Genomic DNA, 14,772 nt, shown 5'->3' on the forward strand with positions numbered 1-14,772 from the left:
CAATGAGTCTCATCATTGATGTTTCTATCTCTCTCTGCCTCTCTGAAATCAGTTAAAAAAAAAAAATATATATATATATATATATATATATATATATATATATATATATATATATATATATTTAAAAAGGCAGTCTCCCCAGCTTTCTCCTTTTCATGAGTGGGATAGGAAATGATTTCTGCTCAGTATTTGTAAGATATTTGTAATCAACTGAGTAAAGACATGCACTGCTTCTCAGTATTATTCATAGCATGATTATTATCATTTAGGTGGCTAGGTGTTTCTGAACTGGCCCATGTTATCCCTGTACCATTAGGCATGTGTCTTTGCATACTCACCTGTCTTGTCTTAAGAGACAGGTATCTGGCTCTCTGTCAGACTATTTAAGAAGGATGGTTATTAACCTTTGCTTTCAGCATGGAAGGAGCCATGTTAGTGCTGGGAGTCGTTTTTAAAGCAACCATGCTTCATGTTTCTCTCCATTCTGGGCTCTGTTAAAAGTGCTACTTGTCAGTCTTAACACCTCCACTGAGGTTTTCATTGATCTCAAAGTGCTGGTTCATAATTCTCAGTTCTGAAAACCACCTCAACATAAAGTGCCTCTTAAACAGGATCTTTCTTCTTGTTCTGTTTCTGTGTGAGTTCGGTTTGTTTGTTTGTTTGTTTGTTTGTTATCTGTTTGCACTTAAATTCACTGAGAGCAAAAGGATTTTCTTAATCTCCCCAGGGATTAAAATATACATATGGCTTTTCACAATAAAAACTACTAATTATTTACTGTGAATATACTTACTGTTTTCTTTGTCCAAAGGAAGAATTTAAAAAATAGAATTGGAGATAGAGTGGCATGAAATGTTAAGACCTTGCTGGCTTTATTCAGGGCATTGTTTTCGGATTTTAAAACAAAAATTGTCACACATCAAAGCAACAACTTGTGATTTCAGAGTGGCGGGTCTAGCAAAACGGGCATTAAGGAAGGAAACTATTTGCTTCAGTGCCCCAGTTTAAGGCTAGTTATATAACTTAAACTTCTTAATTTTCTTGGGCATTTGGCTCCTTTAGTGAAAGAGGAAATGATATTGCATTCATGTAATAAACAGGCAGTGTTGATAGAAGAAAAAAATGTCTCATGTCTTTTGAGATAGTTGCTACATAGAAGATACAAATTGGTATTACTAAACATTTTTATTATTCTGTATTGAAAAATATTTTAGCATAGGTATGTATTTATCTAGACAAGTGTTATTAATTCACATTATTCTAGATAGTAAATTACTTCTTGTAAATTAAATTCTTTGGGAGAAGCTAGAATTTTTACCTCTCGGCCTATAGGTGTAAGTCCTGAACTCCTCAAAGGCATATCCAGGCAAATAACATAAAAATGGATGAAATAGAAATGATTTGTCCCTCCTGTTTCTTCCTCTTCGTTGGTGTCTCTTACCATAAGATACCGAGACCTTCTTGCTGCCTCCAGCACCCAGCACCTTGTGAAACATTTCTTGAATGAGTCACTACTCATGGACTCCCCCTGCCCCAATTCTGATATTCTCATATAGCAGTCCTCAGTTATTTTCCAGATTTCCTTGGTTTGGTCATGAGTTTCTCAAATGTTCTTCTTTTGCTAAGTAACTACTACCAAAACTACAAAAGGAAGGTATAGCATTGAATTATAGGAAGTTTATATATTACTGTACTGTCCTTGTAACTAAGATTTGAGGTATACAACCTTGAGTTCAAGACTCATCCCATATAGTCCATTAAGTGTCAGTTCTTCCACCAAAGCGACCTGTTGGAAGGTCTAGCCTAGTGCCCAGATAGGGATGTATGTAGTAAGGAGGAAGTGTGTAATAAATATGAAATGCCCACACAAGTTATAAAACGCTATGCCAATATGAGAAACATCCCTTCTCAAAGTGTACTTTGCTAGTGGAACTGTTTCAGCCTTGGCGGCTGCAGATATTTTTGTTCAGGAAGGACCTGTGTTCACGTTATGCCATCTGCTTTGGAACTGAGGCGGCAGACTCAAGTTTACTTGAACAGGAATTTAATACTTTATTCAGCTTGTTTTATTGGTAAAGTACCTGTGGGAAATGCCTTTAGAAAATTATATCTAAACATTATCAAAAAGTTGCTAGGTATCATCATTATTGACTTTCCCAATATTTTAGTTGAATGACCTAACTCATCTGTAAATATGATTACATACTCTGTTCCCCAAGAACCCGACAGTTTACTCAAAATTATTTTAATATTTAAAGTTTACAGAATGTTTACTATAGAATAGTCCTCTGCCTACAGAATAGGCATTTTTCCCTTTAGATGAGATAAAAACCCATTCTATCCTGCAATAATGGAGAATTCAAATATATTAAAATCCTCATATTTTATAATGATTCCCATAGACCCACGATGTATTTATACTCTGTCATTACAGTGTTCTTATTCAAAAGATGATATCGAAAGCATCTTGGGTGCCATTGCTGTAGAAAGAAAACTTATGAATTTCTTTGGCTCCTGCATGTTTAGATTCTCCACTGACTGTAATTTCTGCACCAGTGCTTCCTTTTCCAGTTTGTTAAATGCAAGTTATGATGACTGCAGAGTCAAATGCTCGATTCTCCTTGTGCATTTTTCTCAGTGTCAGATTTAAAGCATGTGTATCTTTAACATTTATACATGACCACAAGCTAGCTTTTAAAATAGCTTAAAATTAGAGTTTTATAGCACTTAACACCGTTTGTGTTAAAGCCCCCTCCTCCCCTACTCTCGTCCTGGGTTTTCAAGTGCTTAAAATGTTTCATTACTAAACCAGATTTATTTAGACAACCTAAGAAATATAGTCCTCTCACTACAAACTAATTATAAAAGTTATAGAACTTAGCAAGTTCATGAAGATATTACTGTTTAGTATAATATAGAGCCACAGATTTCTCATTTACAAGTAAACTGTGATTTTAGGAAAAATGTGTTTCACTTTAAAAATAAAATGAATCACCCCTTAGGGTTAATAAGAAAGTGAAGAAACTTCATAAACACATACATTGTTTTATGTCAAGTATATCTCATTTAAAAAAAAAAAGGTGAAGACATTTTACTCTCTATAACCTTTGGATTAAGGTTTTTCTAAAAACTGGAATATAATATAATTTACAATACAAGCTGAGACTATTAGGATGCCTTCATAGTCTTTTTATTTTTCATTGCTAATTTGGCAACAGTTTTTTTTAAGCAAGTGCATTTATATGTAAGCTGCTACTGTTTATTGGTTGAAGACATAGTTTGTTTTAGTCGTAGTTCTTGAAGGACATGCTTCAGCAGAGAGCACATGATAAATGACGACCCAGATTCACATCCTTGGAACTTGCTGGATTGCTAAAGAGGCGCGTAGATGGAACAAATGCACTAGGCTTAAAGTGCCCTCTGCTGTTTGTCCAGAATGCTACAGTCACAGTTGCACGCAGCCAGGGGTGGAAGGTCTCAAAGTTCTCCATTAAAAGCCTCGAGTAAATGTGCCACAGCTTTTTTATTCAATCATCTACTGATGGGCACTTGGGCTGCTTCCAGGTTTGGCTGCTGTAAATAATGCTGCAATGAATATAGGAGTGTATGTCTTCTTTCGAATTAGTTTTTCAGATTTCTTAGGATATATTCCCAGAAGTAGAATTGCTGATAAAGCAGTTCCATTTTTCATTTTTTTGAGGTAACTCTATGCTACTTTCCACAGTGGCTGTATCAATCTGCATTCCCACCAACAGTGCACGAGGGTTCCCTTTTCTCCACATTCTCGCCAGCACTTGTTTGTTGATTTGTTGATGATAGCCTTTCTGACAGGTGTGAGGTGATCTGGAGCATTATGCAAAGTGAAAGTCAAGTAACTTATGATTTTACTTATATGTGGAATCTAATGTACAAAATAAGCTAACAACAAAATAAAGACAGAATCATAGATACAGACAACAGACTGACTGACAGCTGTCAGAGGGGAGGGAGGTTGGAGGGCTAGGTAAAAAAAGGTGAAGGGATTAAGCAAAAAACAAAACAAAACAAAACAAAAAAACACAACTCATAGGCGGTTTGGTGATTTCCAGAGGGAACTGAATGGGAACAAATGGTGATGGAAGAGGACTTCACTTGAAGTGGTCAACACACAATACTGTATACTATGATGTGTTATAGCAGTGATTTTCAACCGTGTACCGAAAGAGAATTTTTAAAATATGCAATACCTGACTATTTAGTCAGGGGCACTGACCTCTCTTAGATTGTCAAATAAAAAAAAAATGATACAGCCAACATGGCAATAGCTGTCCAATGTGAATGAATCAAAATTATACTTATTTTTTTGTCAGCTTGACAAAACATATATAATGTAGTTTTGGAGTGCCACAGAATTTTAGCAATTAGTTTATGCGTGCCATGAGCTGAAAAAGGTTGAAAATGGCTGTGCTATAAAATTGTATACCTGGAACAAATATTTTTATTAATCAATGTCACCCCAATAAATTCAATAAAAATAAAACATGTTTTAAAGCCTCAAGTAAAATCGTGTTAGGTCAGTAGATTTGTACTAATGTTACATTCCTGTAGACTTGTGAAAAGCAGTTGACAGCTTCCTGGTGTGGGCATGGTGCTTCCTTGCAGGAAGGGAGCTATAGGTCTTCCTCGTGGCTGGAAAGAACACTCCCCCTGTGGGAAGGGCACAGCCCTTCAGTGATTCCTCTTCCCTTGGAGACTCTCCCATGTTCATTAGGATGTGAATTTGCCCAGATTCCTATCATCTCAACCCAGAGGATTTTGTATATATTTTGCTTTTTTTTTAAAAAAAAAAAAAAAAAGCAGGTCAAACAGTTACTTTTTTTTTTTTTTTTTTGCATTATATTTTTCAAAAAATATCTCTTGGCCACTAGAGGATTTTGGTTTTGTGGCTAAATATGAAACAAAAGGAGGTCCCTGTGTGTCAGAGGACTTGAGCAGGGGGCTTCTGTAGCGTGCTGCCTTAAGGTTCTCCAGCAGTAGATAGACTTGAGCTACAGCGGGACTTTTTCAATTATTGATCTATTGCTATGTATCTTAACAATGCCATTACTTGTCCCTTGGTTATATAGCACAGCCTCTTCTCATCGTTCTCCTTTTAAGATGTTGACCCACCTGAATGCTGAGCTTAGGCTAACTCTCTTTTGGCACAAACTAAGAAGTATATCTTTTTTAGAAAGCTCTCATACTTTTGACAGACTAGAATCAACTAGCTATTTTAGAAGTTACATAATAACTTTAAGTGTTTTTCGGTCCATGCCAGTCTTGGTGACTTTTAAGCTGGTCAAGATGAAAAGAAGGCTTTTGTAGGTTCTATTACAGGAACTTTATGTGGAATAACTAACTTAAGTGGAGCCCCTAGGATCCTGAGCTTCCATGCTTGGAGTATGTGCTGAGGTCTCTGTAAACCCAATATTGCATGTCATGGAATCTTAAGTATGGTCAAGTGTAAGAGGCAACATTACTTGATGGATCATAAGAAAAGAAGCTTTTGACTCTTGTTCTAAGACCCCATCAATTATAAAAACCCCATTTTAGAGATCTTAAAATGTGATGGGGGAAAGTGTATTAACAGAATCACTGAAATGGGGTAGCTCTCAATCAATAACAACTGAGCCATGTTCTAATATATTGTTTATTTATCTTTTTTTACATTTTTTATTAAATTATTATCTGTGTACATATTTTATCATTGCCCCCCCGCTCCCATGCATACCCTCCCTCCCCAGAGTTTTGTGTCCATTGGTTGTACTTATAATAAGCCAGTCAATGAAAGAGAAACACCACATGACCTCACTCATTTATGGATAATAAAGAACATTATAAACTAATGAACCAAAAGATAGATATAGAGATAGTAAAGCAACAAGCAGACTGTCAAATTACAGCAGGGAGGGTAGGGAGATCTGGGGGAGATAATAGATCAACCGAAGGACTTGTATACATGCATATAAGTACAACTAATATATTGTTTATTTATCATTCATGATTTAGGACTTAGAGTAAAAAATACATGATTTTTAGCTTGCAACCTTTTGCTTTTTGTCTTGTTTTTGTTTGGCTTTCATTTCATCTTGTTTTAATGGGGGGTGCAGGGGAATACAACAGTCAATGTTTGATTGGAGATAATTCCTGACACAGGTTTAAATTCCAACCTGGAGATTTGGGATCAAATGTTCTCACTTGGAAATGTCCTCTCTTTGTTCTGAGTCCTTTGTTCTTCTAAGGTTTTCATTTTAATGAAATGCTACATTGTTGTTTCTGAAAAAAGGAAGGAAGGGAGAGAGGGAGGTGAAAGGGAAGGGAAAAGAAGGGAAGGGAAGGGAAGGGAAGGGAAGGGAAGGGAAGGGAAGGGAAGGGAAGGGAAGGGAAGGGAAGGGAAGGGAAGGGAAGGGAAGGGAAGGGAAGGGAAGGGAAGGGAAGGGAAGGGAAGAAAGGGAAGGGAAGGGAAGGGAAGGGGAAAGGGGAAGGGGAAGGGGAAGGGGAAGGGGAAGGGGAAGGGGAAGGGGAAGGGGAAGGGAAAGGGAAAGGAAAGGAAAGGAAAGGAAAGGAAAGGAAAGGAAAGGAAAGGAAAGGAAAGGAAAGGAAAGAATTCTGACTTAGATCTAAAAGAAGTGCCCTTCAGGCAGTTTTCTTTGGGGTAGGATGAGTAGTCTGCTGGCTTTGATGAGATAACCCAGGGTGATGCTGACTTCTCTATACAAGAATTGCCTGGCACAGAGCAGATGCTCACTAAATCTTTAACGGTATCTAATCTTGATGTTGAGGACTCTTGTTAATTGAGAGGGGCACAAATATATTCTATCAGGTAATTCCTTGTGCCCCAAGGTTTGCATCGTTTCTACTTGTTACCCTAAATAACAGAATTCCTTTCAAGTCTCTGTTCTTTCATGCATCTAGAGAGGTGATCCATGTGCTTTGGCATATAGCAGCACAATGGAAAACTAAGATTCAGTGTGTCTGTGTTAATAGCAGGTGTAGCATAACCTAGAGTGAAAAGAAGAGGTAACTAGAGTAGGTCCCCATGTAACTGGTCTTGTCATGGTTATCTAGCTGATCTCTGCTCACGTCCTAAAATATGAGATTAGGACACTGAACTTTTTATGGTACTATATGAATCATTAATTTCAATGCTGCTATCCATGCCCTTTATCAGATATGCACCTATCAGATACATCCATGTTGTGGTTGCATATAAAAATAGTGATATGGTTATTTTAATCTTGTTTCCCATTGAAAAGACTGTTTGATTCAACTAACCAGTTATTACAGCAAAATAGTCCAGCTAATCTTAGTAACTTATAATTGTACATTTGTAGCTCTTTCCATTAATACAGGTTCTAATTTATGGACTGATATATCAGAAGAGCAAAAATAAATATGCTGGGAATGAGGAGAATATATATAAAAGTATTCAAAAACATTGCCTAATTGAATGACAATAATTTTATTTCCCTTATTGCTTTTACATAATAGCCATATTTCGTGTGACATTCTAGAAGGCCGAGTGGTTATTTCTTTAAGTGTAAAATAGATTCAAATCCTTAGAGTTCTGCATTAAGCTTTATAATGATGATGGTAAGTAACATAATGATAGAATACCTTAATTGGGGTTAGTGCAGAGGCAAATCTAAATAATATATGTCTTCCGATTTCAACCATTGGAATTTTCTAATGAAAAGTAGCATATCAAATGTGATAGGCTTTCATTCAATGCCCTAGAGGTGACAAGCACTTTCAAGTTTATCCAGGTAGAATTCTCAAGGGTCATATTTTCCATTCAGTGTAATTATTTCTGATGCTTCTTAGTAGTTATTGGTAAATTACCCAGAGTTGTCATTTGTTTAGTTAGTTAATCTCACTTGTGATTTATAATGATAGTATTATTTCATCACTCCAATTAAATGAAAAATTAGATTGAACTAGTTTGTAATTACTTTCTTGTTTTGTGACCACGGACATACAGTACATGATAACATCACTTTGTTTTTGTACCTAAATAAAAAACGAGAACACCATATTATTGAATGTAAAATCTTAAAAACTTGCCGAAACCGGTGTGGCTCAGTGAATAGAGCGTCAGTCTGCGGACTGAGGGGTCCCAGGTTCGATTCCGGTCAAGGGCATTTGCATTGGTTGCAGGCACATCCCCAGTGAGGGGTGTGCAGGAGGCAGCTAGTCAATGTTTCTCTCTCATCAATGTTTCTAGCTCTCTATCCCTCTTCCTTCCTCTCAGTAAAATATCAATAAAATATATATATTTTTTAAATCTTGAAAACTTCTGTGAGTGAAATACCATGTAGTAGCCTCAGAGATGAGCTATAGCAACAGCCCCGTGTGCTCACCTGTCCTGTCCTAATTGTGCTTTTGAAAAGGCCTTAGAAATGTGATGCCCCAAAGCTCCATACTGCGGAGCTGATAGAGACCTTTCCTCCTCAAGGCAGACCCACTGGCATTCGAATTGTTAGGCATGACGAAAAGTCTCCATTGCACATCTGTCTCCAAATTTAGCTTACCTGCAGAGTTTTGCTTGTTTTTATCTTACAGATCCCCTATGCAGCAAGCTTGATCAGGAAAGAAAAGCTTGGTGCCCATCTCAGCAAAAGTTAAACGGTGAGTTCACCGGAGGAGAGATTTTTCCTGAACTCCCTGATTGTATTGCTTGGCCAGGTTCTTTACTGATGTCTTTGAAGTAGCCTAACAGGTTGGTAAAGCTGTCTCCTGTGTTTAAGCCAGGACACTGATGAACTTCATTATATCTGGGCATGAGACTTCCTAAATGAATGGCTAAGGGGGACTTATAAATTCTAAGGAAATTTTATAAAATGAAAGTTCTCTATTCAGTCTGTGGGAATGATCTTCATTCTGTTTGGAGGTTTTCTGCTGTTTCTGGTTCTACCTGTCACCCTATTCACTGCCCCTCAAGAGAACACTGGAGTGTCAGCAGTCATACCTAGTGTTTCATCTTCTCAGCCTCGCTCTTGCTTCTGAAAAGTCTTCCTTGACTCTGACTTTGAGTGGATTACTGATAGGTGGTAAGGTGACCACTGTAGACTTGTGAGAGCTTCCCTAAACCAATAATAGTTTCTCTTTAGCTGAAGCCAAGTTCAAGGTTACATCCCCAGCAACAATTTGAAAGACAAATATTCTGGGCCCCTAAGGGAAAGAGCACAGTGAAAATTCAATGACTATTCAGGATATAACTAAACATTTCAAAAGCAAGTTTTTGAAGTATAGTTATTAGAATTGAAGGGATGCAAAAACTAGGATTTTGTTTTTCCTGTAACAATATGTTGGGATGACTTAACAATTGGAATTGCTAAATCAGAAAAGTAAGTAACAATATGATAGAGAACCTCAGATGTCAGAGGTAGCTTTTGTAAATGTTCATGACCAACTAGGATTGTGATCATTTGTCACTTTGGCCATTCCATCAGAATGGTTCTTCCCACTTCTTCCCTTTGAAGCATATTTTCAACTCAATGGAATTTATTGGCAAAAATAATTCTGATTGTACAATACAGGCTCATAACTTTTTTTCTTTCTTTCATGCATATCAAAAGCATCCTCTACTATGGGCAAATGACAGTCCCACTTTTTGCCATCACTTATATTTGTGGTAATCTTTAGTATTTATCTTAATTATGTCACATTTCATTTGGAGCTCAAAACTCTTTCCAAGACATACTCTCACTCTTGTACTTTCTCTTCATTTTACCCACGTGGAACTGAGGTACAGGTAAGAGATGTGATCTTTTAGGTCTTTGTTGCAAAGCCAGGACTCCTGACTTTAGATCCAGTGCCTACTTTCTTCTAATGTCTTTAAGACATTTCCTGTCTTCTGTGAGCAGATATTTCTGCAACAGAGATGGTCAAATAATTATTTTGTTTTCATCTCCATGAAGTCATACACTAATGGTCCTGTAAGTTTGACTGCGTTCTTTAGATTCAAATATTTTTCTTAAATCTGAAGTTGACTTTGGGAAATTTTACATTACAGTACACAGGTTTGCAACAGCAGTGTGAAATGAGTAATTTTAGAACATTCAAACAGTAAATCTTAACCCAGAATATCAAGGAAAACAAGGCATGAATCATCCAAATGAATGCTGATAAACCCAACGTGTCAAAGTAATTGTCTTTCAAGTCAAAGAGAATATATTAGGATGTTTTTGTTAGTAGCCTTTTATGGAAGTAGAACAAATTCAGTCAAGTCTACAAATGATAAAGTCATGCAAGTTATACAATACATGCGTCTGACTTCTTTTACTCCATGTCTGTGAGATTCATCCATTAGAATGTAGTTTGATTTATACTTGGGAACTTCAATAAACTCTCTTTTTACTCCTTCCACTTCCCCAACTCATCTTCCTTGCTTGTCAGACCTGAGCTGCTCTTACACCTACAAAATGAAGATTCACTGCCCAGAAACCACGCCTCTGAGGGTGACAAAGCATCCAGCTAGGTGGAAAAAAAGATTGATTTGTGTTTAGTAACTAATGCTTCCTCCATGCTGATTTTGTTTCCATCCTTGCAGACAACAGGGATTTCTCTAAGTAGACCCTGGTGCTTTCAGAAGATTAGTGGTTACTTAAATGCTGAGCTAAATCAGCCAAGCAGAGAATCACGACCATATTGTTAGAGGCAGTATTTGATTCTCAACATGCCAAGCCTGCAAGGAATTACCCCAAGAGAGATTACAAAATAAAAATCATTACACTGAGGGAAAGAGACAAATTCTGTCTTGCTGAGTGACCGCAGGTTTCCAAATTAGGGGCTGATGCATTAATGTCTTATGCAAGAGTGACCCTTAAGGTAGTGTGCTGTGTTCTTGCCACCCAGTGGATTCCAATATGACTATTAAGCGGAGGAAGCTTTTCAAAACCACAGGCAATCCACTTAATAAGCTGAGCAAGTACTGCCACATATCACTGCTCTACAAATCTTTTTTTGCACTACATTAGGACATGAGAAATTCCATGTTGAGTCCACCCTGATTACTTACTGTGTAATCCCATTAAAAAAGCCAAATTGTTGTTCTTAACAATGCCAATCTCAAAATTTAGGTATATACCCTGAATACTCTTACCTTTCCCTTGATAACTCCTTAAAGATCCATTACTCATGGATTTATCTAAGCCTTTCTTCAACCAAGGTATAGTCCTCTTTGGAGCAATGAATTCTATTTGTTTAGCTACCAGCTATGTAAAGTGCAGTTTATTTTGTTTATCTTCAGACTACCTCCTAAAACAAGCCCTACTATATTAGACATTCTATTGCTCTGCATATGTTTCATTATGAGCTCACGAGTACAATGGAAACAGTTTGAAAAATATTTCAAAATTTTGTGTGTAATATTCTTTCATCTGGGATTGCTTTTAACGCCAGAATTATTCCTGGCAGTCTTTCTTACCTTGGTTTTTGCTGTCCTGCACAGACACTCCAGTGTAATCTATGTAAAATCACCCCAAATAAAAATGCCACGTCAACACTAATTTAATTATTACTCTACTTTATTTTTCTTCCAAGCAGCATTTAAGGTTATGCAAATGTCATCTATGTACCTGGTTGAAATAGCCATGTATTTCACAGAGAAGTCAATCATTTGATATAAGTGGAAAGTGCATCACAGGAAATGGCTCATTCATAGTCACACAGAAACTCATTGACCAAGCTAGAAATAATAATAATTACCATTTATTGAGCACTAATTATGCCAGATAACAGACAGATTCTTTGCCACACCATCGTTTTTTTGGTCCTTGGAACTCCATAAAGTAGATCCTATTAATATCCCTATTTCATGCATGAGGACACTGAGGCTCACTCAGTGAAGTAACTTAGCTATAACTAAAAAAGCCAGGGTTGAATCCAGGTCAGAAGTGACTCTTAAGCCACTTCTCTGTCTTACTAAATCATTGGGCCAGTTTTGAGAAATTCTAGCTTCTAAATCTGATACTACCTCCTAGTGTTATCTTGAGTAATATCATTTGATCTCTTTGCATCTCACATTCATCTATAAAAGGTGGTAGCCAAACCCGATCCACGTCTTTGCTAGTTCTAAAATTGTGACTCTTGCATGCAAATCTCCTGTCACATTCTCTCTCATTTCCTGCTTAAGATCATGTATAACATTCAAGGGCATGGCCCACCTACACTTGCCTCATGTCTGCATTGTCTCCATCACTAATTACTACTTTGCATCCTTCAGGAGAGTTTGAAAGTAGGATTTTTCCCCCTAGGCTAACAATATCTACCTCTTTGGTCAATTCTTGTTATTTTATTTTACTTCTCAAATAATTATTACAAAAATCACAACAAAGGAAAGGTCTTAAAAGGATGTTGCAGGATTGCAATTGAACTTACTGTATCTTCTTTTTGTAGAGATCGAAGATGGGGTGGGGGGGGGGTGTGGAATGTATTCATTTCTCTCATCTGTAGTCAGACATAATAGGACCAAGCTTTTTCAAGAGTCTCCATGGATAAGGCCAGTGTGCTCCCACTGTTCAAAGCATGTTGTCAATTATCCTATTTAACCTTCAAAACAACCCACTGAGAGAAGTGCTACTCCTTTCTCCATCCCACAGCTAAGAAAACTGAGATGCAGAAAGAAGAGTAAGCTGTCTGTGGTCCCCCTCCTTGCAAGTGGCAGGATTTGAGCCAGGCTGCCCTGCTCTGAAGCCCACACTTCACCTGCTCTCCTGATTTTTAGCCTGAAATTGTGGCCTAATTCACATTTTCTAATATTAGTTACTAAAATCCAGTTCATAACCAATCCAGTGGTTTCATTGATGCTGAATCACACAACTTTCAGAGATACTTCTACAGTTGCCCTAACATCCAGGACAGGAAAAATAGATGTAAAGGTTACTTGGGCCATCCAGCCAAGGCCCACAGAGCCCTGGCACATGAAATGGTCTGTCACTTTCACCACAGGCTGTCTTAATGTTTTCCCAACAACAAAGGGGAGCTTCTAGAATCCAACACAATGGCTTTATGTAGAGAAGACATCTCAAACCATCACACTGTGATTTGGTAATTCTAGTTTGGCTCAATGTTAATGGAGATGCAAGGAAACATAAAAAAGAAGATGATTTCATGGTCTCTGTTTAACAGTTTTTGTCCAAACTGTACTAAAAATGTCTTCTCTTGAGGATATACTAAATATTACTTTAAATGTTTTATATAATCTGATTGTATCACGCTGAAGTTGACATTCCGTGCTTTTTGTCTTATCCCAGGTGCACAGAACCACTTACTCTTGTTCTCTTGTAAGATACAGCCTGCCACTGAGCACTTCCGACCCACATAGACTGCGATCGAAAGGGCTTGGGAATCAAATAGAAAGTCAGGTTCAGGAGAACCCAAGGACAAGTGACCTCAAAGCCTCATGGACAGCCATGTAAAATAGACTGTGGTGGCCATTCGTTAGTGGGGGGAGGGGAAGCCAACCAGAACTGTCAATGCTTGTCACATCTTTTTGTGGAACCAAAGTTTAAGTCTTTGTGTTTTTAAAGGCCAACTGAACCCCAAGCGCTGGGAGTGCTGTTAGCCAACCAGGGTGGGAAATTCATGGACGGTCCCAAGTGAGCTCAGTGTTGCACACGTGGAGAGGGCAGCTCTAAAAACTGTCTGTAACTTTTGAAGAAGTGATTCTTTGTGGAAAGAAAACACAAAACCTGTCCTTGGAGTGGGGATCACGTTTCGACAGCGTGGATGGCATTAGCCGTGTAAACTGCTTTTCATAGCAAACTGGACAGACTTTCACGTGGCCCCTTCCTCTCTGGTACTTTGCCTGCTGTATGAATGAAGATTGTATTCCTCTGGAGATATTTTACAGTTTAATATTGAGTGTAATTAAGAATATAATCATGTTATCAAAAATGGTATTTAACTCTGTTGTAGTTTCTTTAACATTCATGTGGATAAAAAGTCTATAATAAAAAAACACTATGAAATAATAGTTGTGTTCATGTAGTCAAATGCATGTTTGCTCGGGGTCAACTAATAGAAACTAATACCTTTTAGAATTATTTTGGCATAAAATATTTGAATAAATTATTTTTGAAAACAGAATTCCCTCCAAAATGATTATTAAAATCTAGATTAGCCTTTGGCCATTGTTTGCAGCTGGGGCCTTTCCATCACATTTAGGACCCTGATCTGGGTAAAGGAATGTTCTAATCTCTTCTGCTAGTTATTCCCAGATGTTGGCCATGGAGTTCATATTGTGCCTTCCTCCTTATTGTGATGTTGAGTCAAAGTTCATGAGATCAATTTATGCCCCAAATCCTACCTTTCAGAGAAATAGAAGCGCCCAGATGATGACTCCTTTGCGGCCAGGATTGTTCAGGTGGTTCTGGGCTGCACAGAGTCTACTGTGGATGACCTTCTACACTGAGGTTGCCAAGGACCATCCTAAACAAAGAGGCATCTCACCAATGGCATCCCTGGACAGATTCCCTAAGAGGTTTAAAATGCTTTACTGTGATATTTGATACTTCCCTCCATCATCTTCATTATCATGAATTATCCTGAAAAACTTCACAATTTATCTTGGAGATAATTTTTTTTTATCCTTAACTGCCACATTAGAACATCAAAGGAGGGATATTCACGGTGATTTTCGGCCTAAGAATGGGAAGCTGGATCAGAGAAGGGATATAAACCAAGTCCTGGAATCTGAAGATGGGTTCTGAGCAATGACTAGCAAAAAAATAATCTGATACTGACCATGGA

At 37.6% G+C, this 14,772-nt stretch overlaps 1 protein-coding gene across 2 annotated transcripts in view; it reads left to right on the top strand.

The window, feature by feature from the left end:
- SKOR2 (SKI family transcriptional corepressor 2) overlaps positions 1-14,011 on the top strand; it is a 40,976-nt gene extending 26,965 nt beyond the window's left edge. Inside the window, exons 8-9 of one of the 2 annotated variants that reach the window (XM_084887068.1) lie at positions 8,581-8,646; positions 12,621-14,011. In XM_084887068.1, coding sequence (XP_084743194.1) covers positions 8,581-8,643 — 63 coding nt within the window. In that variant the 3' untranslated portion in view covers positions 8,644-8,646; positions 12,621-14,011. The remainder of the gene's footprint in view (positions 1-8,580; positions 8,647-12,620) is intronic. The other variant, XM_084887067.1, reaches the window with a different exon arrangement.
- Positions 14,012-14,772: the final 761 nt, after the last annotated feature.

Source organism: Pipistrellus hanaki (assembly GCF_964339955.1).
Source record: "Pipistrellus hanaki genome assembly, chromosome: 6".
NCBI lineage: Eukaryota > Metazoa > Chordata > Mammalia > Chiroptera > Vespertilionidae > Pipistrellus > Pipistrellus hanaki.